Source organism: Mirounga angustirostris, unplaced genomic scaffold (genome assembly GCF_029215605.1).
Source record: "Mirounga angustirostris isolate CCGP_5_RB_7025 unplaced genomic scaffold, mMirAng1.0.hap1 SCAF_3, whole genome shotgun sequence".
NCBI classification, from domain to species: domain Eukaryota; kingdom Metazoa; phylum Chordata; class Mammalia; order Carnivora; family Phocidae; genus Mirounga; species Mirounga angustirostris.
In genome coordinates, this window is record NW_026991711.1 from 166,632,401 (window position 1) to 166,659,782 (window position 27,382).

At 42.4% G+C, this 27,382-nt stretch overlaps 1 protein-coding gene across 1 annotated transcript; it reads right to left on the reverse strand.

The window, feature by feature from the left end:
- Positions 1-1,670: 1,670 nt before the first annotated feature.
- MDH1B (malate dehydrogenase 1B) lies at positions 1,671-27,327 on the reverse strand. Its single transcript, XM_064586978.1, has 12 exons — positions 27,207-27,327; positions 23,026-23,138; positions 19,437-19,571; positions 19,120-19,262; positions 16,658-17,154; positions 12,853-12,994; positions 10,938-11,101; positions 8,619-8,758; positions 8,259-8,310; positions 5,927-6,007; positions 3,070-3,138; positions 1,671-2,261 (listed from the first exon to the last, which is right to left on the reverse strand). The coding sequence occupies exons 1-12, from the start codon at positions 27,226-27,228 to the stop codon at positions 2,221-2,223; spliced, it is 1,599 nt and encodes a 532-aa protein (XP_064443048.1). The 5' UTR covers positions 27,229-27,327; the 3' UTR covers positions 1,671-2,220.
- Between the last annotated feature and the right edge of the window lie 55 nt (positions 27,328-27,382).

The following is a 27,382-nucleotide window of genomic DNA, read 5'->3' on the forward strand; positions in this document are numbered from 1 at the left end:
GGACTAGATTAGATATAGCAAGATCCATGCCCTGGGTTTGGGCCTGTTGTACATCCTAATAAAATCAGAGTTCTCTTAGTCAAGGTAATGGGGCAGGGCTGTAGGGAGAGCAAGTAACAGTGCTTGCTATAGTTATAAGGACATATACACTTAACCTATATTTCTTTATTTATTTACCTATATTCGCATACTGCTTCTGAGTAATCTAAATTTTCTACTGAATATTTCTCCCTCATGCCTTTATCGTTGACAGTTTTAATAATAGAGAGAAATTATTTTTAATAGCCTCATATTAAAGTTATTTCTAGTGGGAAGACCAGACTTGAGATTTCCCAACTTGGCCTATTATTCACATCAGGCTACCATGACAGCTAGTGCATTAGCTGAAACAAAACTCTCTGAGAGATGTTTTTGAAATGGTACCAGCATTATTTTTAAACAAATAGCAAACACTAATACTTTCCTTTGGTGTAATTCCATATTTTACATTAATTTGGGACAAATGTGTGAAACTATATATAATGATTAATATCAATTTGTTGTGTGCTCCTATGGGAGTCTATCCTAGAGTATCCAGGTCATCCTATAGTGGTTCAAACATACAATAGCTCATATTCATGCTGGAAAGAACAGCCTGCTGCAGATGGGGCTGAATGTTTCCTACAGTGTCTCTACAAAGGAGAAACTCTGCCCCTGTTTTTTTCCAGCCCCTTCTAGATGTCCATCTAAGAAGCTGCTGACTATCTGAATGGTTAGGGCTTCACCCACTGGAAAGTATATCACTAAGGGGCAGGGCCCTGCCTTGAAAGGTGATGGACTTCATAGTTATATTCTCTATTCCAGCTTTGCCATCTGGTTTCTGCTGATACGTGACCGGCATGCCCGATTCAAGGGGGAAGGAACAGGAAACTTCGCTTGAGTTTCTTGGCCTGAGTCACATTTTCCAATCTAGCTCAGTTTTACCAGGAAGAAGCCCTGTATGTGGAGGAATGACTGCCACATGCCCAGCGATGTGTAGAGCACCATATGACTTCCCACCCAGTTAGTGTTCTTTGTGGTCATACTCCCTTGAGGATACCACAAGCTGAGGCAGGGGAAATGGTAGAATTAGGGCACCAAACCTTACCCAAAGTCCTTAACACTGACAGACACTAAGTTTTCTTTACAATAACATCAAATGAGGTGCTGACTTTGGAAACAAGCAAAAGTTAGTCACAGTTTTGAATCATAATGGTGCAGAAGCAATGAAGGAGCATCTGAAATTTTCTTGAATTTTCAGAAAGTAATTTGTACTGTAAAAGCTATTTAAACTACAGAGAAAGCACAGAGATCAGCAGTTTTTAAAGTGACTCCTGGGCTCTCAAAAGTTCTTAACTGGCATTTGTAAAGGGTTCTATTAGCTTGCAAGTATATGAGCATATTGGTTTGACTACTGCTGCTTTAATAAAGACTGTAATTTTTACTTAAACCATGTAATTATATGGTAAAAATATTATGCTTTCCTTTCAAAATTCCATTTATTCAGGCCACATCTGGTGTCAAGAAACAGAAACCTATTCCATCTGAGCTAAAGTAAAAGTGTGATTTATTGTAAAGATAGTTATCCCAAGCAAATCCAAGGAGAAAGAATATACAGCCAGGCCTTATGAAGCTGGTGAACCTGACTAGCTCTGAAGACCCCACAGCAGAACTGTGCGGCTCTCTCTAAGTCACTCCCTTTACCATGATCCAGACACCAACTTACTCAGCCATTTTTCTCAGTGCAAGTTTTTGACACTGTGAGAGAAAATCTATTGGTTCCCCTTGAGTAAGGTGTATTTATTCTAGTCCAATCAGTTGAAGCCAAGGTGGTAAGAACAGCCGAGCAAACATGGCCACTCATGTCCATGCCTTAGGTATGGCCTGTGGGGGGAAGCAGGCTCTCTTAGAAGCATGCACAGGCAAGGATGCAATGACTGACCATTGTATTTTAATGTAGTTTAAAAAAACAGCAATTGACACCAAACTATATGAGAAAATAGGACAAAAAGCAAACCTATGAGGGGATTCAGGTAACACAAAATGATTGAACTCAATCTTTTTGTGTGTGTGCAGTCACATTATTGTCTAGCATAACATTATCTAAGATGGAAGTCAATCTTGCAAACTATTCTTCCCTAAATACAGGCATTCATGGGTCTTTCCGTATTTATTACACCACCAAATATCTTTATAGTTGGTCTAATTTATCTGTTGCTCTTCCACCCTTTTGTCTTCAGAATCTGTAAAAGGAGAATGAAAAGGTGTAACTATTTAAAAATCCACTAGTAACCTATGTTTTTATTAGCTTTTTGTTTGCTCTCCTCTTTCTTCTGTTTCCTGGATTCCTGTATTCAATCTGATTCAACTGAGGGAGCGTGTGTGAGAGGGATTCTATCTATGAGGGACATCAAACCACAAGACCATCATTAGATCTTTTACATACAGCAAAACTAAACTCTGGCCTCCCTCCTGACCTTAATCTATTTCTACTTGCAGTGTTGCTTGGTTCCTTTGCTTCCCATTCTGAATTTTGCAGCTACATGGTCAGTTCCATTTCTTCTCTTGGCCCTGCTTCTCGTCTATGTACCAATTCTAATTCCCCCTAGTTAGCCCCACTCCAAAGCCCATCATCCTATACATTTTCAGAATGGAAGGTACCATGGATTTGTTCATTTTATTGGACATTCAAATAAGAGTGTGGAGGCGTGGATGAATATCCTGACTGGTCAGCCCCAAAGAAGTCTATATCAGCCTAGTTTTCAAAAAATACCATGACAACTAGGTTATAGACTTTGAAAATCTGGACTTGCAGATATATCTGTGTCCATTTCCTTACTTATTCATTCTGAAAGAAGGATTCAGTTGCCATTGACATAGCCCTGGTTATAAATGTAGGAAGGGAGGTTCCAAAAGTGTCAGCAAAGAAAGCTGGGGATGTAAGGGGGGAGGGTTTGAAAAGAATTATATCTGGGGGACACTTGATCTCTTCTACCCAGTTGTATTAATAGAATAAGAAAAGACTAGTTAATGTTTTGTTTCCCCACCTACCATTTCTGGCTTCTTGACTGTATGGCTTTTCAGAGTTGGGTTGAGGAATCAGATCTAAAAGATCCACTGCTGTAAATAGAGAATGCGCAGAACAGAGATTTTAGTATCTAAAGCACATTGATTTTTGAAGTTAGTCTCATTTTCTCCTATCCTGTTGCTTCCACTCCAAGTTTCTCTGAATGCCTTGTTCTTGGGAAGCTGCAAGATGCCTGATCACTTTTATATGGAGTCTTGAGAACTGGACTACGTTCTTCTGACCACAACGTCGTTCTCTAAGACCCGACAATATGAGTCATGACCATTAGCACTACAGAGATGGTATGTGACTTGATTGACTTAGTGTCTGACATAACCAGGTTTTTTTCCTCATCTTGGGTTAGATCAGAACACATTCTATCTTTATATTCTGAAACCAAAATTAGATAAAACATATTGGATTTAAAATATAACTAACAACTATGAAATGGTCTAGGTCAGTGTTTTTCAAACTTGGTTGACCATGACTCACAGTAAAAAATGCATTTTACATTATAGTTCAGTATGTGCACTTGTGTGCTTACAATAAAACAGAAAAAGTTACATGAAACAGGACTTACCCTTTTCTTATCTTTTCTACTCATCTTTGTTTTTCTTTTCTATTCTATTCTAGTGCATTGGGAAAAAGAATCTGTTCTTCTTACTTACTCTTTTCTTATCACTTTTATTCCAGTTTAAGGAAAAAATGCCAGTTGTTAAATTGATTTCATCACCCACGATTTTTTTTTCTTTTTTTTAGTAGGCTTCACACCCAGCATAGAGCCCAAACGGGGCTTGAATTCATGACCCTGAGATCAAGACCTGAGCTGAGATCAAGAGTCAGACGCTTAACTGACTGAGCCACCAGCCGCCCCCCACAAAAATTTTTAAGACCCACTGAGGCCACACTGTGGAAAGCACTATCAAGTGATATTTGACTCTAATGCTCATTCAACACATAGACCCTCAAACAACCTGAAATCGGCCCCATTTTCTCTACTTCATCACCACTAACCTTCTTCAGTCTGTGTAAGACTATGACTTAGTAGAGGGTCTAAGAATCTAACATTTTAATTAACAACTTGGATTGTTCTGATGCCTAAACTCTAGAATACATACTCTACAACTTGGCTCTTTTTCAGCCATGCTGGAAAGCTGCCAGTCACCTTGCTCATGACAGATCTGACAGTTTTTTCTCAGTTCTCTCACAAGGGCCTTGGAGCCCTCAGTCATTTCCTTGAGTATTGCTCAATACCAGCTGGGCCAACTGGAACAACAGTGCTGCATCCATCCTAGAGATACTATATAAATACCTATTCTGTCTGGGACTGAGCTCATCACAGTCCTCCGGACAGTGATTTGGGTGGCTCCATCATCTTCGAGGGGGCCAATGAGAAAGCCAGGTTAGTTCTCTAAGCCTAATAGCAGCCATTTCATGCTTGTCTCGCCACCCACCAGCCACTTGGCTGAGCTCTCAACCAGCCAAACTAGAGATGACCTCCACATGCCTCTTCCAGTTCTACTCATCATTTTGGGATCCTCTGCTCTAGCCCAGCTACTCTGTTTATTGTCTTCTGAATACAACTTTAGACTGCCTTGGGTTCACACTCCTGGTCATGCCTTGGCCACCTGAAATGCTTCCTCTGCCCATGTGGCTCCTTCTGGTGGGGCACCTTTCACAGCTTCTCTGACTCCTCCACCTGCAGGCTTCTTTTTCACTACATGACATGAGAAATTTCTACTCATCCTTCCAGACTCAGGTCCCATGTCACTTCTACTTGAAAGCCTTTCCTAACATTGCTGTCCCTATCAGGAGACCCCCAGTGTGGCTCCATTATACCTGGGCCTCTCTCTACATACCACTTCCTTCTCAACAGGGTAGGTTTTTTTTTTTTTTTAAGATTTTATTTATTTATTTGAGAGAGAGAGAGAATATATGAGTGGGGGGGAGGGGCAGAGGAAGAAGCAGACTCCCCACTGAGCAGGGAGGACATGAGGCTCGGTCCCAGGACCTCAGGATCATCACCTGAGCCAAAGGCAGACGCTTAACCGACTGAGCTATCAGGCCCCTCTCAATAGGGTAGTTTTTGATTGGCTTTGCTGTTTCCCATGCTAGACGGTGAGCACTTTGAGAGCAAGAACAATATTTGATTTATGTTCATATCCCTAGGACCTAGTGTGGTTTCTTTCTTTCTTCTTTTTATTGTGCTAAAAACATATAACATGAAATCTACCTTTTAAACATGTTTTTTCAGTGTACAGTATAGTATTAACTATGTATACATTGTTGTACAATAGATCTCGAATATTTTCACCTTGTGTGACAGAACCAGCAGAGTTTCTGAATAAATGATCATTTCATTATCTTTAACCATCTTAAGTCCCAACTAGATTTGAAGATACGACTAAGTCTTCATATATTACAAGGACTTCTCTTTTCCTTGTGCCTTTCTAGATTATTTATTATATACTCTCTTTCCTTTTGACCTGTATTGCTTTGTTTTATTGAGTTAAAAAACTCATTGTGCGTCTTGGCATTTACTTCCTCGTATTCTCAGGGCTCCTTTCCCCAGACATATCTGTATGGCTATAACTCTGTCATTGTGTCTCCAGTGTCTCTCACAGTGACCAGTATACAGAACGTGCTCAATGAATATCTGTTAATTTCCTTCAAAATTTTAATAGATTTTAAATATGATCTGATTTTTGAATATAGGATGAGGGTGATAAAAGATTTAATTTCCACTTTGTGGCTAATAGATGATCAAATTCCTTTCTTCGAAATTTAGTGTTAAGCCTTGGATAAAAAGGACATTTTTTTTTCTTCAATTGTTATACCTACCATCTGAGACTCTTTGATTTTCCTGGTTGTTGTATGTGGTAGGTAAGGTGGTCTTTTCATCGCTTTTGGCTATGTCAGTCTCTAAAAGTCAAGAAATTAAGTATTAAATTAATCAAAAAGATTAAACAAACCTCATGCATGAATCATCTCATTGATATGCTAATAAGCAGAGATCTCCAAACTGTACAAAATTCTGATTATTTTCAATGCCCTGATGTTGGAATCTCTGGAACAGTGTTTTGGGCAAGGTCTGAAGTTGACAGAATCAAGATCTATATCTATATCTATATCTATCTATATCTATCTATCTATCTATCTATCTATCTATCTATCTATCTATCTAATCATCTATCTATGCCTTGACCTTTGTTAATGAAAACAGCATAAAATTAGGTTACTCTTTTTCACCAAACCCTCTATAATGCAAGTATTACAGAAAATTTAGGACTAACTACCAAAGGAGTCAAATTTAGAATGACTTCTTTATAGCCCATTCTCAGAAAAGGAATTTGCAGCTCTACTCTGCAAAAGCAGGAAGCCACACAGAGAGCTTCTAAACTCTGGGAATAAAAGAGTTCCAGTGAAAACCAACTGCTCTTCGGACTTGTGTGTCTATGCCCTTGGATTCCATGCTGCCTTTGGACTTTATTTGCTTTTGCCCATTCCTAGTGACTTGACCACTGGCAGAACCAGATCTGAATTCCCAAAGCCCATCCTCTGCCCAGAACCTCTTTTCCTCGAGGCCTGGTCTCTCTGCCCTTTCCACACTGCCATACTTTGACCTCACTAAACCCTTTCTGGTCTGGACCAAGGACAGTCTTCTGTCCCCTGCCAGGTTCTTTTTGACCAGTTAATTCATTCTGAGAGGCAGCAACTATTTTGATTGGGTGGAATCTGTACCATACTGGTTGTTAAATATTTTCAATATTTAGAGATCAAAGAAAGATGATAGCACTTCCTTGTGAGCTTAGTATTAGAGAAACTGCCAGTGAGAAAAATAGGCTTGTTAAAATGTATTGGTTTTTTTTTTTTTTTAAGCGATCTAAAAGTAAATGGAATGTTGTGGTTTGGATTGTGTTCCCAAATGGGGGTCCCAATCCCTGATACTGTGAATGTGACCTTATTTGGAAATAGGGTTTTAGCAGATTTAATCAAGTTAAGATGGGGTCGTACTGGATTGCAATGACTGGTGTCCTTTTAAGGAGAAGAAACAAGACACACACGGAGAGAAGACCGGCACGTGAAGACAGAGGCAGAGATCGGAGTGATGCAGCTGTAGCCCAGAAGAGGCAGAAAAAGGTGCGTCCCTAGAGCCTTCTGAAGGACCGTGGCCCTGCCAGTACTTTGATTTAGGCCTGCTGGTCTCATTTATTCACTAGAGAGTAAGTTTCTGTTGTTGAAGCCATCCAGCTTGTGGTCATTCGTTACGGCAGGCCTGGGACACGAATACATACGTTACACACAACACTTATAAGGTCATTGTGTTTTGTTTTTTGTTTTTTTTTTAAAGATTTTATTTATTTATTTGAGAGAGAATGAGAGAGAGAGCACATGAGAGGGGGGAGGGTCAGAGGGAGAAGCAGGCTCCCCGCGGAGCAGGGAGCCCGATGCGGGACTCGATCCAGGGATTCCAGGATCATGACCTGAGCCGAAGGCAGTCACTTAACCAACTGAGCCACCCAGGCGCCCGGTCATTGTGTTTTTAAGATGTGATTTCTTGGGCGCCTGGGTGGCTCAGACGGTTGAGCGTCTGCCTTCGGCTCAGGTCACGATCCCAGGGTCCTGGGATCGAGTCCCGCATCGGGCTCCCTGCTCCTTGGGAGCCTGCTTCTCCCTCTGCCTCTCCCTCTCTCTCTCTCTCTGTCTCTCATGAATAAATAAATAAAATCTTTAAAAAAAAAAAAGATGTGATTTCTTTAGCATTCTTATGAGATGTTTTATTTCGAAGGACACACTAAACTTGGCAGTTTCTTTTGTCAATAATTTCATTTAAAAGTGATAAAGTATAGATTATAGTTACCAGTATTCAATAGCGATTCAGTTTTAACAAATATTTTAAAAAATTTTTTCAAGATTTTATTTACTTATTTGAGAGAGACAGAGAGCATGAGAGAGAGAGAGAGAGGACGAGCAGGGGGAAGGGCAGAGGGAGAGTGAGAAGCAGGCTCCCCGCTGAGCAGGGAGCTGGATACAGGATTCTATCCCAGGACCCCAGGGTCATGACCTGAGTTGAAGGCAGATGCTTAAATGACTGAGCCATCCAGGAGCCCCAACAAATATTTTAATAGTCTTTTAGTAGCAGCTCAATAAAACATCACATTGAAAAGATTACCTGATTGATAGGGCTGAAAATTGATCAAATCTCCAAGTGCCACAAGTTTCTCCTGTTGAAAAATTTTATAATCAGAGAAGTGACCACAATTGCTAGCTTAATCAATCAATCTTCAATAGAAAAACACTTTGGGTCTTGATTTTTAAGTAACCAACAAATATTTTTAACATGCCAGACATTATGTAACATAATGAGTAGTGTTCTTCTGTTGATTTCTTCAAAGTCTTATTGCCTCCTGATTGTTTTTAGGAAGAGGATGCAAATTGAACCCACAGAAAATCAGTGTGGGTTCCTTGGCCTAGAGGAATCAGTTTACGGTCATTATCAAAGTCAGGGTTCTTCTATCTATTCAGACATTACCTGAATGAGATCACTTGTCATTCTGGTCATTATTTGTTCACTGATTTCAATATCTTTGAGATCTGTAAGAACTACCCAAGTTCCATTCTCAAATTTTACAGGCATAGAAAAGACGATCCCTTCAGGAATACCAAACTGGCCTGTAGTGAGCAAATAGAAAGCAAAGCAAAACAAAAGCACTCAGAACCATACACACTTCATGTAAAGCATTATAGAAAAGGACAGAGATCATACATGATTTTTAATGGTAACGGTGAACTAAATTTCTGAGAATTCCTTTCCCAGGAGGATTGAAACACCTACTCTAGAAGTATTGACTGAGCATCTCTCCAAGTTCTGACAACTCTCTCTTCTGTGTTTCTCTCTGAAAGCAGAACTACTGCTCCCTCCTGTTACCCCTTCTGTCCCCTCAGGCTTGGTTCAGACCCCACGCCTGTGCCTTGGGGGCTCATGTCTTTCTCCTCCATTTTGTCTAGACTCCTTTTTTCTGCCCCCTGTGGCCTTTCCTTGCCTCCTCACTGGCCCAAGACCCCAAGACATTTGTTCACCTGGCCTTGCGCTCTTCTAGCCTGCTGTGGTGGTCCCATAGCTGCAGTGTGAGGCCTGGGGGGGAAGAGGGAGGGGCTGGGGAAGTTGATGATTTCCCGGCAGCTCCCAGGGCCCAGTTTGGATGTGTTCCAAATGAAAAGATGGACAACACTTACTACTACTAACTATGCAACATTCAGATAGAATTGCCCCCCTGCCTTTTGTGCCTCCATCAAATGAGAAAATGATTCTCGCCATTCTAGTCATCAAAAATGCGGTCAGTAGAACAAAAATGTGAGGATAGTCAAGAAACGAGGATCTAAAAGGCCTTTCCTTAGAGGGCATCTGAGGTTCTCTGTTCACTCTCTCTTTTTTTAATCTGTAAAGAGCCAGCCTGATGGGTGGACAACATACAAGAGTCTACCTACATGGTTTCAGGAAGACAGTGATGACCTGCCCTTCACCACCTGTATTGCATTGTTTATTGGTGAATTCCTACAGAAATTAAACTGTTAACAAATAAAGATAAGGTTTTAAATGCCTATTACACTAAAAAGGTAACATACTGATTTGATTCACCTTATGCATTAAAAGCGTGCTCATATGCCTTACTGCAATTGAAACAAGATTCCCTGAGTGTCTAACCCTGAAGTAGCAGCAGGAAGACTCAGTCAAAGCCCTGCCCTCAGGGTGTATGCGCTCGAACACAGGACACAGGGGACTTAAAGAAATTAACCACGCCACCAACGAGGACAGGCTGGAATGTGCTCCCTGACAGAGGGACAAAATGCTATTCACATACAGAGGAGAGACAGATGATTTCAGACTTGGGGGATTTGGGAGATTTCCTTGAGCTGCACGATGGTCACTGGAATAACAGGGAGGATGGTGGTTCCACTCATAACATAAGGAACAAAAGAGGTAGATCAAATTGGAGAGGAAGACCATGAGTTCAGTTTGGCGTATGTCGGTCTGAGGTGACAGCATGGTCCAGGGGACAGTGTTTCATAGGCTGCTGCTCAGCAGAGAGGTGGAGGCAGGAAGCTTTAGCAGCAAATGAGTTTGCACAGGGAGAAAGTAAAACACAAAGGGAAGAGATGCTTTCGATAGAACCCACAGAACACAGAACAACTCTTCTCTCTTTCCTACTCTTCAAAAACGTAGAAGTCCTCTGAAGTAGTTTTTAGCAGATGAAAGCAGTAAGGTTGTAAAAATGCATATACAGTATCTGCAGCTGAAGCTTTCCACATTCCCACGGGTGCCCTAAGATCTGCATCCTGATCCTAGGTCCTTCGTATCCTGACCCTGGATCTTTGCCACTGTGGCTCCTGGGGGGTGTTCTTTGCACACTAGTCTGCCAGGTAAACACTGCTCAGACTTGAAGGCTTCCTGGGGGGTCACCTCCTTATTGAAGTCCGTCCTAATTCTTCCTGCCATCTGCCTAAAACCAACCTTGCTTTCCCTTCCTCAGCTGGGATACAGTGAGAACAGCTTAGTGGAACGCTGGAGTTTTTGTAGCTGGCTCTTCTTCCCTCTGCTCTAGGTCTCCTGAAGGCAGCAGCTGTGTGTGTGTTCCCTGCTCATTCACACAAAACATCGCAGAATTTCTCAATGGCTGAATGAGTGCATGAATAATGAGTGAGTGCCTGAACGATAAGTGAGTATGGTACTGGGGAAGTCCAGACAGCTTACAGGCCAGGAAAGGCAGAAGGCGGGGACACAGAAGCAGGGGTACGAGGCATACAGGCAGGTTTGAAAGTGATACAAAATAAAAAAACAACCCAGACTGACCTTCACTTAGCACTCCTAAAGACACGATCTCCCCAGGTGGTGAGCCATGGTACCAGTATTTCAATGTAGTGGCTATACTGTGTGCAGATAAGATCGCTCCAAATTGTTTTCCTGTGGCCGTCAGCTTTTTAAGAGTTTCCACATATTGCCTGTTTACCCAGTCACTGTAAGGAGAGAAAGAAACGATTTTACAACGGAGGGAAGAATGGGAATAAAAGAATGTTCTTTGGGTCAATGGATCTCAGTATAAGAAATCATCTCCATAAAAGAGAAATATGCCTTCCTGTGTACCTTCCTTCTTCAAGCTTCTTGAATCCTGTAAAAAGTCAATCGACTCCTGCTATCTTCTTCTTCATGGAACACTACATCAAAAACTAATGATGTAAGGTGATTAACGTAACATCATAAAAAAGAGTCAAAAATATTGGAAAGGAAGTTAAAAAAAATAATAATATAGGGCAATATGGGCAGAACATACAGGGCAGGCTGGCAATCCCATCTTGGGGATTGAGCTCCCAGAAACCCTCCTAAACAAAATGCCATCTAATTTAATTTTGTCACTGAAATATGTTTTTATTTGTAACAAACAAATATTAAGCTATAAAGTATTTTTGTACAAATTTAATACTTTCTTAGCATGGTATTTATCATCTATGAATGATTTTGGGGAATTCAGAATTGTTGCAAATATCTGTATGGAAAAAAAAAACCCTCTAACAAATAAACAGTGATTTTTAAAAAGCCAAAAAAAAAAAAAAAAAAAGTCAATCGAAAAGTAATGAAATATCACAGAAAGGAATCCTGAAGTGTCAAAATATGATAATAGAAATACGGAACACAGAAAAGTGGTCAGACTGCAAGAACAGTTTCAAAAAATTTATTCTATGTAGACGTTATCTTGGAGCCAGTGGTATCCTTCGTTCTAAAGAAAATGTTATCTGGGGATAACATTATCTAAAGAAAATGCACATTGAGAACTGGGGAAATAACTAAGTTGTTATCATCTAAAGTTTAAATTTAGGGAGTAGACCAGCTGGACTAGAGAGGGCGATAAAGGGCGATAAAGGGCTGCCCCTGCTAAGCTAGCACCTACAGCTCCAGGAGACACTGCCCATACCCAGAGGAAGCATGTGCCAGGAGGGTGGGCTCGGGGGCGCATCATTTCTGGGCAGGGATGAAGTGCCCCTGGCCTGAGGAAGGGGCAAAGGAGAGGAAATGCTACAGCTGGAAAGGGGCTGCAAAGCTTAGAAGGATGCTTCAGAGCCACTCCTCTTCCTCTCCTCTCCCCAGCCCCATCATAAAGGTAGCGCTGACTGCAGTGGGGGAGGTTCTTGGCGCTTTGCCTGTACTAAGCCATTTCATCTTCCCAACGACCCTGTACGGCCCATGCTTTGGGACCATTTCCACTTTGCAGATGAAACACCTAAGACATAGAGTGGTTAAGTAATGTGTCTAAAGTCATACAGCTAGGAAGTGGCTGCTTGAGAATCCCAACCCAGGTAGCTTGGTTCTAGAGACGGTGCTCTTGCCCAGTCCTCGGTCCTGCCTCTCCTGGGACAGAACACCCAGCATGGCCTCGGCCCGCTCACCGTCTTAATTCCTTATTCCCGACTCACTTTGCAGATGCTTGATTTAGAGATAAATTTAAAGGAATATGTGAGACATTTTAAGGATAGTCTGAAATATAAAAATTCATAATTGCAAAGTCAAATAAATTGGGCGTGGGGATTGACCAGTTGGGATTCTGTGGGATTTTCTGTATCTTCAATAGAGCACATAAACAAAGGTGAGTGTGAACAATACCAATGCCAAGTCATTTTGGTTCAAAGATTTTTAAGATGATTTAAAGGATTATAACAACTATTATACATGTATCCAACATTGCTAGTATACTTCACTTAAAAATATACCATACCTATCAAAAATCAAGCTCAAAACAGGACGTGAGTAGTTAGGAGGTCCCCAAATAGCACTCTCATATCTGTAAACCTTGGCTTTTCTCAGATCAATGTAGTTATTTCCACTAATATTACCCCAAACTATCACATTTTTGATACCTGTGAAGAGAAAGAAATTTAAAATTAACGTAAGAATGAGCATTAATACAAAAAATTGCCTGTAGTCTATTTTTTGCCTGTGTGTTGTTTTAGGATTGATCTTTTGCTATAAAATGATCTAAGTTTATGCTCCCCCCAAATGTACAAATGACATGATTTACTGAATCATCAGGGTTCGGCAATTCCTAATCATGTTCCTACATAGGCCATATGAGTGAATTCAAGAAATACTGAAATGCTCTCTGAAAGACCTTGCTACTGAAAATTATACCTCTGGTGTGGTCCTAACTTAACCACTCTGCTTGCCATTAGGAGAACTTTTTATCTGCTTTGGTTCTGACAAAGGTTCTTGATTCTAGACTGGAATAGAAATTTGGGCTAATCACTTAACCCCCGGATGGGTTTCATTTCCTGCAGAAGGAGGGTGTTATAATAAGAGGACCTCAGGAACATCCTAATCAATAAGTAATTGAATTAGCTTCTATGTGTAAGGCACTTTTAGGTGGAAGGTTTAGAAGGAAACACATCAGCCCAAATCCTTGCAACGTCCTGGGGGTGGAGGGGAGCGGGTAAGAAAGCAACTACTGTACAAAGTGATTCCCCTGTGAAGGAAAATAAGAGGACAGGGGTTAGAGAGAAATAGGGATTAAAATTTAATATGATTCTAAAACTGTGGATCTTCTAGGAATGTTGTATCTGAAGTGAAAATAAGTAATTTTATTGATTTATTAACTTATTTGTTTAAAGACTTAATTATCGGGCACCTGGGTGGCTCAGTTGGTTAAGCGACTGCCTTCGGCTCAGGTCATGATCCTGGAGTCCCTGGATCGAGTCCCGCATCGGGCTCCCTGCTCAGCAGGGAGTCTGCTTCTCCCTCTGACCCTCCCCCCTCTCATGTGCTTGCTCTCTCTCATTCTTTCTCTCTCAAATAAATAAATAAAATCTTTAAAAAAAAAAAAAAAAAAAAAATAAAGACTTAATTATCTTCCAAAGTCATACCACTTCCTACGGTGGAGATTAAATTCTCTACTGTTGTGCATGAGGTAAGTTTGATGTGTAGGTTTCAAGTAACAGAATATCCTTCTGACTTGGCTTAACTAGGAGGAGCTCACTTTTCTCGGGCAATAACAAGCTGAGGTAGGCAGTAACACTGGTGCTTGCTCAGCGGCTCAAAGATGCTATTCTTTCAGCCTGCCTCTCATGGTCCTAAAACAGCTGTAGCAGCTCTAAGTATCATACCCTCACATGGTTGTGTTCAAAGGCAGGCAGTAGGGAGAATTAATTTTTCTTATCAGACTTAGGGCTCTATATAACTCTGCTAGAGAAAATCATAGTGGACATCTGCTGTTTTTCCTCCTAACATTTCTTCCCTACTGTTTTTCTTTAACAGCATCCCGGTTTTCCTTTAAATAACTACCTTTTCTCAATTTCAGTCCATATGGTTTGGGTGGGGCTGTCCTCACCCCGCAGGTCTATCAATAGGCAGGAGTCCCAGATTCCAGACTCCTGGCCATGACGATTGATTTGGAGATGGGCAAATGGCCCAAGCCTGGCCAATGAGTTATTATCCTGCTCCTTTTGTACATTTGAGAGAGCAAGCCCTCTTTCTCCTGGGTTGAGCTAAATTATGAATGTATGAGCCTGGAGACACCAGTGGCCACTTTGCCACTCTGTACAGAGAGCCTGCCTGAGAAGCAAACCAATGCTGAGGAAAGCGGGGCCGAGTGATAGGTCAAGAGAGAGTGCAAGCCAGTCCTGACATCATCGTTGGAGCCCCAGCATCCATCTATGCCTGAAAATAACCTCTCTCTGTCTACAGTCTACAGTCGCTTTGAGTGGACTTGCTGTCACTTGCAGCAGGAAGAGTTCCAACCAACCCCAATGCACATGGTCTGAGAAACAGGGTTATGTGTGAACTGAACTCAAGGGACATCCTAGAAAGATCTGCTACCCTCTTGGCATCTGGACTCTTCACTGAATGACTCTCCTTGATGGTTTTCTGATTTCAGGAAACTGGCTTTGTTGGTGCAGAGTCTCTCATTGCTGCTTTGCGGACCATTCCCATGGACCTCTGTCCCTCCAAAGTCTCTCTTTCCTTTACCCAACGTTTCTCCATTTCTCTTTCTTCTGCTTCTCATACGCTTATTGGCTTTGGGTCCAGGAGAGCTTACAATTTATGGCACCACCAGACCCACATGAGAGCAGCTTTCTAGTTGAAAGCCCCCACCTTGTTTTAAATTTTGTAACACTGTCTCTTCTTGGCACTTTGATCAGCGTTATCAGAAATCTTTTGTGATAAAGCAGTGTCTACATATCTGTATATAAGGTTGGCACAGAGATAAAATGATTAGAAAGTGTTTTTCTTTCCTACTGAATAATTTTATAGCAATTTGGCTAAGGTAATCACTGAACCTGGGGGTGAGGCACTGAAGATGTGTGTGTGAGAATACCAGAAGTGATGGGTCTAGGGCCTCCCTGTAAAGCAGTGGGTGATACAGCTATTCCTATAATGTAGGGGCTTCCTGAAGCCCTTTATGGCCCCGATTTGGAGCATGTGAGGCTCACATTTCATCATCTCCCCACTGTCTTGAGGGAACGCCTCGCACCTCCCTGCATTTTCATGGGCTTTGTTGCACCTGCTCCAACTAAAGGCACGGACACCTAAAATTTGTTAAAGATGATAAATGTTTTCAAATACAGCACTCCTCTTTTAAATACAACAATCCATTTTCTAATCCAGTCTCATCCTCTCGTGGTTCTGACGTCTATCGGTTCCAAGACTAATTGGGGGCAGAAAACGATCAGACAGCAGAATCCTGCGGACAAGTTTAATACCCTTGCAAATGTTTACCATCACATCAGTGGGAAGTGGGGTGGAGCCACTTAAACACACCCCGATGATTTTTTTTTTATAACACTGATTAGGGGCACCTGGGTGGCTCAGTCGTTAAGCGTCTGCCTTCAGCTCAGGTCATGATCTCAGGGTCCTGGGATCGAGCCCTGCATTGGGCTCCCTGCTCGGTGGGAAGTCTGCTTCTCCCTCTCCCACTCCCCCTGCTGTGTTCCCTCTTTCACTGTGTCTCTCTCTGTCAAATAAATAAATAAAAATCTTAAAAAAAAAATAAAAAACACTGATTACCTTAGTTGACTATTATTATGGAAAATTGAAATATTAGGTTTCAAATTTTAACTAGAAAAACAGAAATCTTATTATATTAAACATTAGTTGGGTGCCTGGGTGGCTCAGTTGGTTAAGCGACTGCCTTCGGCTCAGGTCATGATCCCAGAGTCCCGGGATTGAGTACCGCATCGGGCTCCCTGCTCGGCGGGGAGTCTGCTTCTCCCTCTAACCCTACCCCCTCTTGCACTCTCTCTCTCACTCTCTCTCTCTCAAATAAATAAATAAAATCTTTAAAAACAAAACAAAACAAAAAAAACATTGGTTTAACTTTTTAAATGATGGACAAAGTCAGCCTGTCATGAAAAATAGTAAGAAAAAAATGTTCACACCGTAGTCAAATCACACAGTAAGGAGTTCTTTGTATCTGCTTCCTACTTTCTATTCCAGATATCCAGAATAATCCTAAAGGGGTACAGTGTTCTTCCTAGCGGCTTTGAAATCACGTTGTTGAAAAACAGAAACAGACACAGAAGCTCACTCACATGAGGAGGTTGTTCTCAGTTTTCTGGCCAGTGCAGCTCTAGCTTGGCCTTCCACGCCCAGAGCCACAGCAATGATGTTGTGGGCCACGTTTGGGGCATATCTCATAAGCAAAACGGTTTTAAGATTCACAAACGTTTTTCCTCCCACAATAACTCTGACAGAATCGTGAGCATTTTTCTCGATCAGGTATCCATAGAGCCTACACAAAGGAAGCCTGCTTCGGATGCAGTCTTCTAGAGTGTACACCTCCTGGTCAGTGTTCTCGTCCAGGATGATGATCACGTGGGCCTGGAGGAAGGCGTCCTCCACTCGGGTGCAGATGGAGATGCTCCGGAGCAAGGGGGCCACCAGGTCCTGAGTTTCAGTCACGATAACGTGGAGATTTTCTTCTGCCTGCTTATTGTCAAATAGATTCAGGCTAATTTCCGTGTGCATTCCAAACACTTCACCACTTGTCAAGATGGGAATTAGGTTGTAGCAGGCAGGGACAGATGCGCTAATAAAAATGCAAAGCCGGATTATGAATGGTTAAATCTTTTGCTCCTGCTAAGCTTTTATTCTTAATAGATATTTCTGCAGGTGCATTAATAGGGTGGTTTAATATCTTAAATAGGCATACACAACCACATAGACTTTTTAAGGTGAGGAAGCAAAAGTTGAGCAAAAATATTCTTACCACCAATCCCTTGCTCTGACCATCTGAACACAAACCCCAAATAAGAAATGTACAAAGACTTTTCAAATAAAATAGAATATGTAGAAAGCAAAATTTAAAAGAATGGTGTCAGAGTACTCTAATTACATGTTGACATTTTCTTTCAAAAAGGTAAAGAAATAAGTTTTATTTAACCATAGCTCTTTTCTACTTTATACCCTCGTCTACAAAGTAATGACATTTTTTTTTTTCTTTGGAAAGGACTATCTTTTCTAAATCCTTGCAAAGAAGCCCAGGATCAGCATAGGCTAGGTGTATCTGTACCCACAATCTGGCAAGTATCTGGGTACTCTATAGCTTGGCTACCAATCGACAGGTGTAATGACCCTGACAGGAGTTTGGAAATGCACCTGGGCATTTTTGATTTTCACAATGGGTTTAGGGAGGGGTTCAATGAAGGTTTCAACAGTATCTGTACCATTTTAATCCTTTAAGAATATCTAAAGGTGATGTACTATTTATTAAATCTGGGTGTGAGTTTCATGTTTATGCTTATTACATCATTCTTAATTCTTTTCTGTATTGAACTATTTCGTAACGAATAATTTTCCAAAGAAACATGACTGTTAGAATACATGCAGTTGTAGTAAGAAAGAAGGGCAGTGTGAGAGACACAGTGAGGGGTGGGGAGGGAGAGAGAGAGCAAGGACAGCAAGAGACACCGCGAGAGACGGAGTACAGAGACAAAAGGTGCTAGTGAAGACTGCTTGTACCCACGACTGAACGCGGTGAGGAGCAAGAGAGGAAAAAAAGGAAGAAGGAGCAAAACTCAGGTGTAGTATAAACCCTGGCAGGTTTGGTTTCTGTTTTTTACAGGTTTTGGTTGCCGAGGAGGTATCCACTTCAAAGATGGCTATCTGCAGTAAACACGCTGCCAGCCACACCGCTAAGGAACCAGGGGCCCTCCCACACCGAGGCTCAGTTGTTTTAGAGATCTCTGATGTCAGTAACCGGCCAGCCGGGCCGCTTGTTTTTTCTCTTCCCAAGCTTTAAATTTCCACTCCTAGGTTTTAAATTCGGCAGGACAGAGTGAGCCCACAAAACCAAGTCCCCCACTCTCAACCCCAATAAAAGCAGAGCCCCGGGGCCTTGTGTGTTCACACGTTCTCTCTCTCTCTCTCCCCACCGGTGACTTCACTGTGTGGCTCCAGGGCTGCCATGTCATTTCCAGGATGTGTAGGTAACAAAACCCCTTCTCCTCACGTTTCCTGATGGTTATTGCTGAGGGGGTCTTGCCAACGTAGTAAGAACCACAGTCTGGTCCAGCCACAACATTGGTTACTGAGGCGGGCACACAACACAAGGTCAGCACTAGCAAGTGGGAAAGGGAGGCAGGGCAGCAGGCAGTGAGACCGGAGTGGGGAGAGGAGAAGGAAAGCGAGGGAATGGGAAGGAAGGGCGGCAAGGCAAAGAGCAAGAAGGCAAGCAGCAGACAGCATGAGAGACACAGAGTGAGGAGACAAGAGCTGGAGACAGGGTTGTCGAAGTAATGATCTTTGCTATACAGTTGCTCTTAGATTTTATACGTGTGTGTGCATACATACACCTATAATCTAAAACTTAAATATGGAGCTATATTGGGGGATATATATGTATATATTCACATATCTATACATGTACATATCTATACATACGAATCTCAAACTTGACATTCAGAGGTTCTTCCATCATGGACTTAGTCCCACCTTATCGTCCTTTCTAAATATAACACCCAATCTCATGAATCCTGGAGTCTGACTGTCCCACCTGGTGATCCAGACCTGCAAAGGGTGGATGAGATCTTTCCTGATTTCTTCCTCCAGTTCTTTTTCTATATGTGTTTCCAGGTTCTCTTGAGCAATTATCTTCATCAGCTCAGTAGTCATGCTAGAGGTGACACCATAGTAAAGCTAAATATTAGGAAGAAAAAGTCAACACTGACAATGATTATAATGGAAAGTTCTTGTTTAAAGCCAGAACAGAATAAAGAGAGCAGAGAGAATACTTTGGAAAGCAAGACATTTGGAGAACAACTTGAGAGAATGGCAATGTTTTGAGCAGACAAACCAACTTAAACCATATACCTGGGCGTATTCCAGGAACTCGTTATATCCTCCCAAAAGCAAGCCCTTTCCTCCACGATCCAACAGCTCTCTCCATATGATGGGGGACTTTTTGTGACTCCACGTATTTTTCTCACACAGGTCTTTTAACCACTCCTATTGAATGATATTCCAAGAGAAGTTGTCCATTGAATCTGTCTCAGAATTCAGTTCCATACTTCAGAATTCAAACACGAACTAGCTTGTTTTTTTTTTTTTTACTACCACTGAGCATACATAATAAAATTTAGATATCTTTACGTTGTAAGTAAATAGAGAAAATAATGGTGAGTGAAGTAACAAATTAATCAAATACGAGACTATTCTTCAAATTCGCTGACCAAATAAAGGTACCGAAAGTTGCTCTCTTTGCCGAGGAGACAGAGAATGCAAGTGGTTAGCTTAAAAGAGAAGCCAAGTCTTCCAACTTAGCTGATTTCAAAAAAATTCAACTGGTTCTTATCTTGCTCCTCTATGTGAGATACTTCCAGTCTTAGGGCCACCTAAATTTGATATTGCTGTCCAAATATGTGGGTATAATTTGTCATTCGGACCGAATTGATGAGCTAAAAGTTATCTGTGGATTTCTAATAGTATTCATCAGAGACAGTTTAAATCATCATTATCTGGTTTGTGTAGACCAGGCCTTCTAATGATAAGAGCTGAGTAGAGACAGAGAGCAACATTCTTGTGAGTAAAGTACATGACAACATTCTTGTCATTGGAGGCACGTGTAATGAGGCTAGCTTACACATAAAATCTTAGAAACTAATTTCTCTTGATGTTGAAGATCTCTCTGCCTTTATCTTCCCTTAAAGCAAACAATGCTGCTGTGAGGATTCCACCATGGTTCCCCTATTCATTGCATAGCCTGGCCAGTGAATTGCCAGGCCTCTGGAGGAAAGGGACTCTGCCCCATGGGACCTTCAGCACCAAGTGGGGCATGTTGATGTCTTGGTAGGACTGGGGGAATATGTATAGGACTGGACCCTGAGGGTGCAGAATCAAGAGTGGAATATAAAGTTGGACAAGGGAGAATTTATCAATATAAATCACTCTTCTGCAACTCAAGGGTACATATTCTGGCAAGCACCTCAGAAGACAGTGGCAACACGTTGCTAGGATGGCTCTCCGAAGCTTGGAGAAAGTGATGGTTCACGTGAAATGAAACAGAAATGCCAGAACATCCACAGAAGACAATGGAAGAAGGAATCAAAAAGCTTAGAAAAATAGGCATGCTGGAGTGGATATGCTACTATGGAAGGCAGGAAACCTACTGGTCCATTATGTTCTCCAGAAGGGCCTGGAGGATACTACATCCATCAAAATGATAAGAACTGCACTGATGATGGTTCTCAGCATCATGGAGAAGACTGGTGTGGCTGTCCATCCTAGGCCAGGGCTATTAAAGGACGTGTTGTTATAGAGCTGGACTCCCTGATAGAATCCTAAATAAAAAGAGGCCAGGGGCAGTGCCCATCAGAGAACATCGACGGTGATAAAAGCATGGAACAGCCCAGCAGATAAGGTGACTTAGCTGAAGGCACACTGGGCTCACAAAAGAGACAGAGGTTATGCTACAGCCCTAGAGAACAAGCCACCACTCACCAAAGCTGATCAAGCCATTGTGGCTGCTAAACGTCCAATGTGCTGGCAACAGAGACCAACACTGACCCCCTGATAATGGCACTATCCCTCAAAGACCCTAACCAGCCTCTTGGTGGCAAGTTGATTACATTTTACCCCTTCTACCCTAGAAAGGGCAGTGATTCACCTTGACTGGAATCAACATATATTCTGGGCAAAGAACTGCTTTTTCTTCTTATAGGGCTTTGGCCAGCACCCTGCCCAAGAGCTTAGAAAATGTTCAACCTAGCAACATGGGATTCTGCATAACATCACTTTGAACCACTTTGGAGTAAACCATGTGTGGGATTGGGCACGTAACCATGGGATGCACTGGCCCTATTATATACCACATCACCTGATAGAGGGATAGAACAGTTCACCAAAGGTGCTTAGAGGTTGCTACCTTGTAAGGATAAAGCACTGTCTTTCAGGATGCAATATACACCATGAATCAATATAGTGCTTTCCCTACTAGGTGAAATACATGAATCCAGGAACCGAGGGATGGAATTAAGAGTGACCTAGTGACCCACTTGGAGAATTTGTGCTTCCCCAAGCCCACTTAACTCTAGATTCTATGGGTCTGGAGGTTCTAAATTCCAGAGGTGCCAGGGTGTTTCTATCAGGAAGAGTTCCACTAAATGTTAAGCTATGGTTGCTGCTTGGTCACTTTGAGCTCCTGTGCCAAGAGACAGCAGTCAAGGAAAGGAGTTACCATCCTGGAAGGAGTACCTGGCCCTGCTGATCAGGGGCATGTGGGCAGGAAAGAATATCTGGCATCTAGGTGACCCGCTGGGGCATCCTTGGTACTGCCTTGCTCAATTTTGCCAGCAAGCGTACATGTGCTGCAGTCACATCCAGTTACATCTTGGGAGACTAGGACTCAGACCCCCGAGGATACAGGTCTAGGTCATCACACCTGAGAAGTCACCTAGACCAGCAGAGGGTGAGGGGGATTGACATTGGATCATAGACAAGAATGGTGATGAGTGTCAGTTACAGCCCTAAAATGATATGCAGTGGAGACTGTGGATCCTTTCACTGACCATCCTCTTGTCAAGTTTCCCCAGGGAAAGATGCCAACCAGAACCCCAGAAGAGCTGCTCCCAGATGGTATGAATTTATTATATGGAACATGTAGATCCAAAAGGCAGAACAACTGGTGAGCTGTAGCAGATCCTGTCATATGTCGTTCAGATTCCCCCTTCATGACCAAGACACTCTTTCCCTGGGTCACCAGGTGTATTTACTGCCGACAGCTCAGTGCTGAGTCTCTCTCTAGGAACTGACCTCAGAGAGGTTCCCTTGCCTAGAGTTAAGTCCCCTGCCCCAGAGCAGCCTGCATCCAAGGACTGTCAGTTGTGCCATTACAAAAGCCCAGCCCCCTTACCTGTATTTGGGGCATCTCTGAAGGGCCAGCCCAGCTTCAGAGGCCAGGGCTGGCTGAGCCCTCTGTTGCAGCAGCATGGTGGCTCAACCTCTCCTGTTACAGAACACTGCTGTCCTCATTCCTTCCCAGAGCATCATTCCCAAGAGCACCCCCCAGCAGAGGAAACTCCTTCCCCCAAATCTCTGTTTGTGGGGAAACACAGTCCCAAAGAAGGGTATTTCAAATAAGCAAGTGCCTCATGTCATTAGAAATCAAATGAAGGAGAATGAAAAGTTAAAAAGGTTAATACAGGTTACCTGGACTCTTGGGAGAAAAAAACAGCTGAATTTATTCTACTGATTGGTTAGCGCCTCATTTGTTTTACTAGGTACAAAGAAAAAAACATATAATGTTCTGAGACTGCTAAGTAGGAATTAATTTTATTAGTGTTAAAATAGTAGTACATGAACATTCATTACTGGAAGCCCATCTGATAACACTGGCTAATATTTCATTAAATCAGAACACGTTTTTGTGAGTGTGTGAGCTTAACAAACAATAAAGGTTTCTTACCTCCCAAACATGAGGATGTTGTGTAATTTTATGTACCCGAAAATCAGGAAGATTCTTTTGTAAGTAGTCTGCTAGGAGTTCTGCTTTAGCATAATATGGGCAATCTGCTCTACCTAAAAGAGTTCAAATTTGCAACATTTTCTTATATCACACAGAAGCTATCATGTAGTTGTAAGTATTTGTCATATAATTACAGAATTAATCATATAGTTATGATATATTTTATAACATAGAATTATAGCATTAAACTGCACCATATAAACTTCTGATTTTTATAACAGTAGTAAAAATAAAATGATCTCACAGGAGGTCAGAATCTTAAGTAATAAAATGTGGAAAGAAGAAAAGGCGATTGGATATTTATTCTCCTCCAGGAGTGTGCTAGACTTCACATTCTCTAAGGGGCTGCCATGCTACTAAGCATGAACTATTAATAATGAGCTAGTCATTAGTAGCCACTAAAAGGCAAAGTGTAAAGTGAGGAGTGGTGGTAAAATCACAGGTAGATTTGATATGTATTCCAGGGAGTGGTACTGGGCGGGGGAGGAGAAGCAGAGAAAAGTCTGGGATAACTCCTAGTTTCTGGCTTGCGTAGATGATCCTGTACTTACTGAACAGAAACCACAGGTAAGACGTTTAATTGTAGACAAATGCAGCTGGAGGTATGCGCAGTTTATCTAAGTGGATAAGCCCAGCAGGTAGCTGTACCTATAAGTCTGAAGTGCAGGCCCCATGTAAGGGCTTAAGAAACAGATTTTGCGGCCATCAATACACAGGAAGTTAGAGCCGCCAGAGTAGATGGATTGGGTGGGTGTCTGATGGGAGTTGGAGGGGCAGGGGCCCAGTGCAGAACCCCCTCTGCAACAATTTTCCCCAGTTACTCCCAATCGTGACTTCCTCCACTTCATGGCAACTTCTAAATCATCAACCCTCTCAACCACTCCCTGTCTGTTAGCCTCCCTGTTTAGTTCAAATCCATGGTTCATGAGTTCAAACCACACTCTAGCTCATGTTTTAAATTATCTTGCCCCACTATGTTTCTGGCAAATCAGCCTGGTAAAAGCCTCTCACCCTGGATGAACGCAGTTACCTGCCTTTTCTGTTTCTGGGTTCCATCTGCTGCTAGGCACCCCTGGAGAAACATGGGAGAAGCAAGCAGAGAGGCGCCATTATAAATTCATGGTCACTGGCCTCAACTGGCCTTCAGCTCTGCCTGGAGACTCTTCTTTTTACCTTATCAGCACTCTCTTCTGTTCTCCACAATTTCCATTCCAAACGTGGCCCACTTCTTGCAAACTTCTTCCTTCCCTCCATTTTCCCACACTGTCAGAAGAGATAACCTTGCTTTCTACTTTACAAAAGCAAAACCAAATCAGGGGCGCCTGGGTGGCTCAGTTGATTAAGTGTCTGCCTTCGGCTCAGGTCTTGATCCCAGGGTCTGGGGATCGAGCCCGGTATCGGGCTCTTTGCTCAGTGGGGAGCCTGCTTCTCCCTCTGCCTGCCGCTCTCCCTGCTTTGCTCTCTCCCTCCCTCTCTCTGACATAATAAATAAATAAAAGTCTTTAAAAAAAAAAAGAGTGATCTGAAAACAAAACCAAATCATACAAGAATGTTGTCATTTGGGAAATCCCCTAACCTCCTGCCATCATACCTACAAGCCTGTCTGCATCTGGACTCATCCTTTCCTTCTTTCTCCTATTCACGGAAGATGGCTCCTACCTCCTGTTCGGCTCTAACCTCACCACTTAGGCTCTGAACACCACCCTCTTCCTCCTTCAGAACTGCCACCAACTCTGCTTAATTGGTTAACCTCTCTTTCAGCACCTTATCCCTATTCTTAATGGTCCTTTTCCATCCTATTTAAATATAGTCAAGTTACATTTAAGTTTCTCCTGTCTTAAGAAACAAAAAGCCTATGTCCCTCTCTAGCTATTGCATTCTACCTGTCTTCTTCTATTAAAATTTCTTGAGAGAGTTCTCTACACTTACCATCCTCAGTTCTTCACTTCCATTTGCTTCCCATCCCCCTGCAATCTGGCTTTAACCACAGTTCTCTAGAGGGGTATCAAGGACCTCCATGTCACTACATCCAATGGATACATTTTGGTCATTTTCTTGTTGGCATTTACCTTCTTCTATCCTTCTGAAACACCCACTATGGTGGGGGTCATTCTTCAGGTTTTCATCCTACTTCTCTGGTCATTCTCACTATACTTTGTAGGTTCTTATTCCTCTATTGATCCACTAAAAGGTTAGCATTCTTCAAGGCATCTTTATACTCTATGCATTCTTCCTGGGGGATCTCCTCCACTCCCTGGGTTCAAGTAGCAATCTGCACATCCAGTTCAGAACTATCGCCTTATCTAGATGTTTATACTTTCCTGTATTTTTCCATCTCCCTCTGAATGTCTCATAGGCCCTCAGCATGTCTAGTACAGATTTTGCCAAAACTCCCCCACCAAATTTGCTCTTCTCTTATGTTCATTATGTTCAGTTATTTAAGAGAATTAAGAGTATCCAGAGTATTAAACCTACTTTTCCACTTTTTTTTTCCAATGACTCATCTACCCATTTTTCCAAACCACTGGTTGGAAATAATTTTAACTCTTTCGTCTCCCTTGCCTTCCTCCACCCAATCAGACATTTAGTTCTATGAATTCTGCCTCCCTAATATCTCTCTAGTTCACTCAATTCCTTCCATTTCCATTTCCCACCATACTAGGCCAGGCTACCACTATCTTCTTCCTGGACTATTGCAACTAACTGGGGTCTTGGCATCTAATCTTTCTCTTCCCATAGAGAATACCATTCAGATAAAATGCAAATTTGATTATGTCCTCTCCTTCCAAAAGCCTTCTATGTACTTTAGATAACGTTTGAAATACTGAACATGGCTCACAGGAATCTATATCTAATTCTGGCCTCAGCCTATGACACTCTCTTTCTTGTACCCTTTGCTACAATCCTACTAAATCTACTTCCATTTTCTAGCTTTCCTCATTCCAACCCCAGCCCCTGCCATGGATGAGTTAATCACTCTCTTCTTCCCTACCTCCTTCTGCTAGGTAACTCTGCTTAAAGATCTCTGCTTAAAAAACCACTCCATCCAAGAAGCCTTTGCCTGACTAAAGGCTCCTGCACTGCTCCTATAGAACCAGCCCTGCCACTAGCCCACATGTAACATTCTTTGTAAGTGCCTGTATCACTGCCTTCCCAGCATATAGTCAGTCAGTGCTCAAAAATGTTCTGAATGAATAAAGAAGCAAAGGAAATAGATTTCCAAGCAGATGGGAGATGTCAATTGTGTTAATGCATCAGAAAGTTCCAATAAAGACTGGACAGCTTCAGTAAAAGTCATTGGTGACTGATGAAGGCCATGTCTGAAAGGAGGCAGAAGTAGAAGCCAGACTGAATGGAAGAAGTACCTGAAGAAATAAAAGCAGTCTACTCTTTCAGGAAGCTTGCTGAGAAGGGACGGAGGCAGGTACAATAGCCCGTTGTTTTTACTAAGACCCTTTAGTGGTTTTCCTGATGCCAGTGACATTTTCCATCCTTTTCCTCCATTTGCTGACAAAGGTGGGCTTCCTAAAATGCAAACCCATTAAGGATACTCTCCTGCTTAAAAAAATTTTAAGACTCCTCATTGCTTTCAAGATACAGTTCAAACACCTTTGTTTGGGGCACTTTAGGTGCCAGGATCCGGCTGTGGCTCCCATTCTAGCCCCAGGTCCAGTCACTGCCTCCATATCTAGTTTCTCCATTAGGCCATGAGACTTCTAGCTGTGTGCCTTTATCTGGAATGGCCTCCCTATCCCAAACCTTCACAAAATCAGCTGCTGCAACACCTCCCAGAGCCCTGTGCACATCTCCCTCGTTTCATTAATTACAGTGGATCAAAATTACTTGTTTACATGCTTCGGTACTCCGTGAGAATGAAAGTTCCTCGAAGGCCCAGGTATATCTTTTCCCCCACTGTGTCCCCAGTGTCCGGGAGTGCTTTGCAGAGGACCCTGCCCAATAAGCATCTTTGAATGAATGCATAAGAAGCCTGGGGTAGTCCATATAGAGGCTGGAATTGCTAGAACAAAAGGCAGTTAAGAAAACCACTGCTCAGCGACCAAAGGGGGTGAGTAGTTGTCGGTGTTCTGAGCGATCTACAGGCGGACGTGGGGATCACTCACCCGCAAGCACGAATTTGGCCATGTTAAAGCCTCAACCCAGGGGCAGGAACCGCGGCTCGGCGGTCTCCTGGCAACCACGGCATGGCGCAGGCGCACTCTGAAGTTGAGCGAGGGTTCTGGGGCCCTGCCAGAGGGGTTAGGTGTTGGGGCACACGATCATACACTGTCTTTAAAAG

What these genes read in the sequence shown, in the direction of transcription:
- MDH1B (XM_064586978.1), bottom strand. Translation starts at nt 27,228, where the DNA reads ATGGCCAAATTCGTGCTTGCGG. An exon ending in ACTGAGAACAACCTCCTCAT is followed by an intron (nt 12,995 to 16,657) that starts GTGAGTGAGCTT and finishes TTCTCTTCACAG; the next exon opens with GTATCAAAAATGTGATAGTT. An exon ending in TTGAGCTTGATTTTTGATAG is followed by an intron (nt 11,102 to 12,852) that starts GTATGGTATATT and finishes CTCTCCTTACAG; the next exon opens with TGACTGGGTAAACAGGCAAT.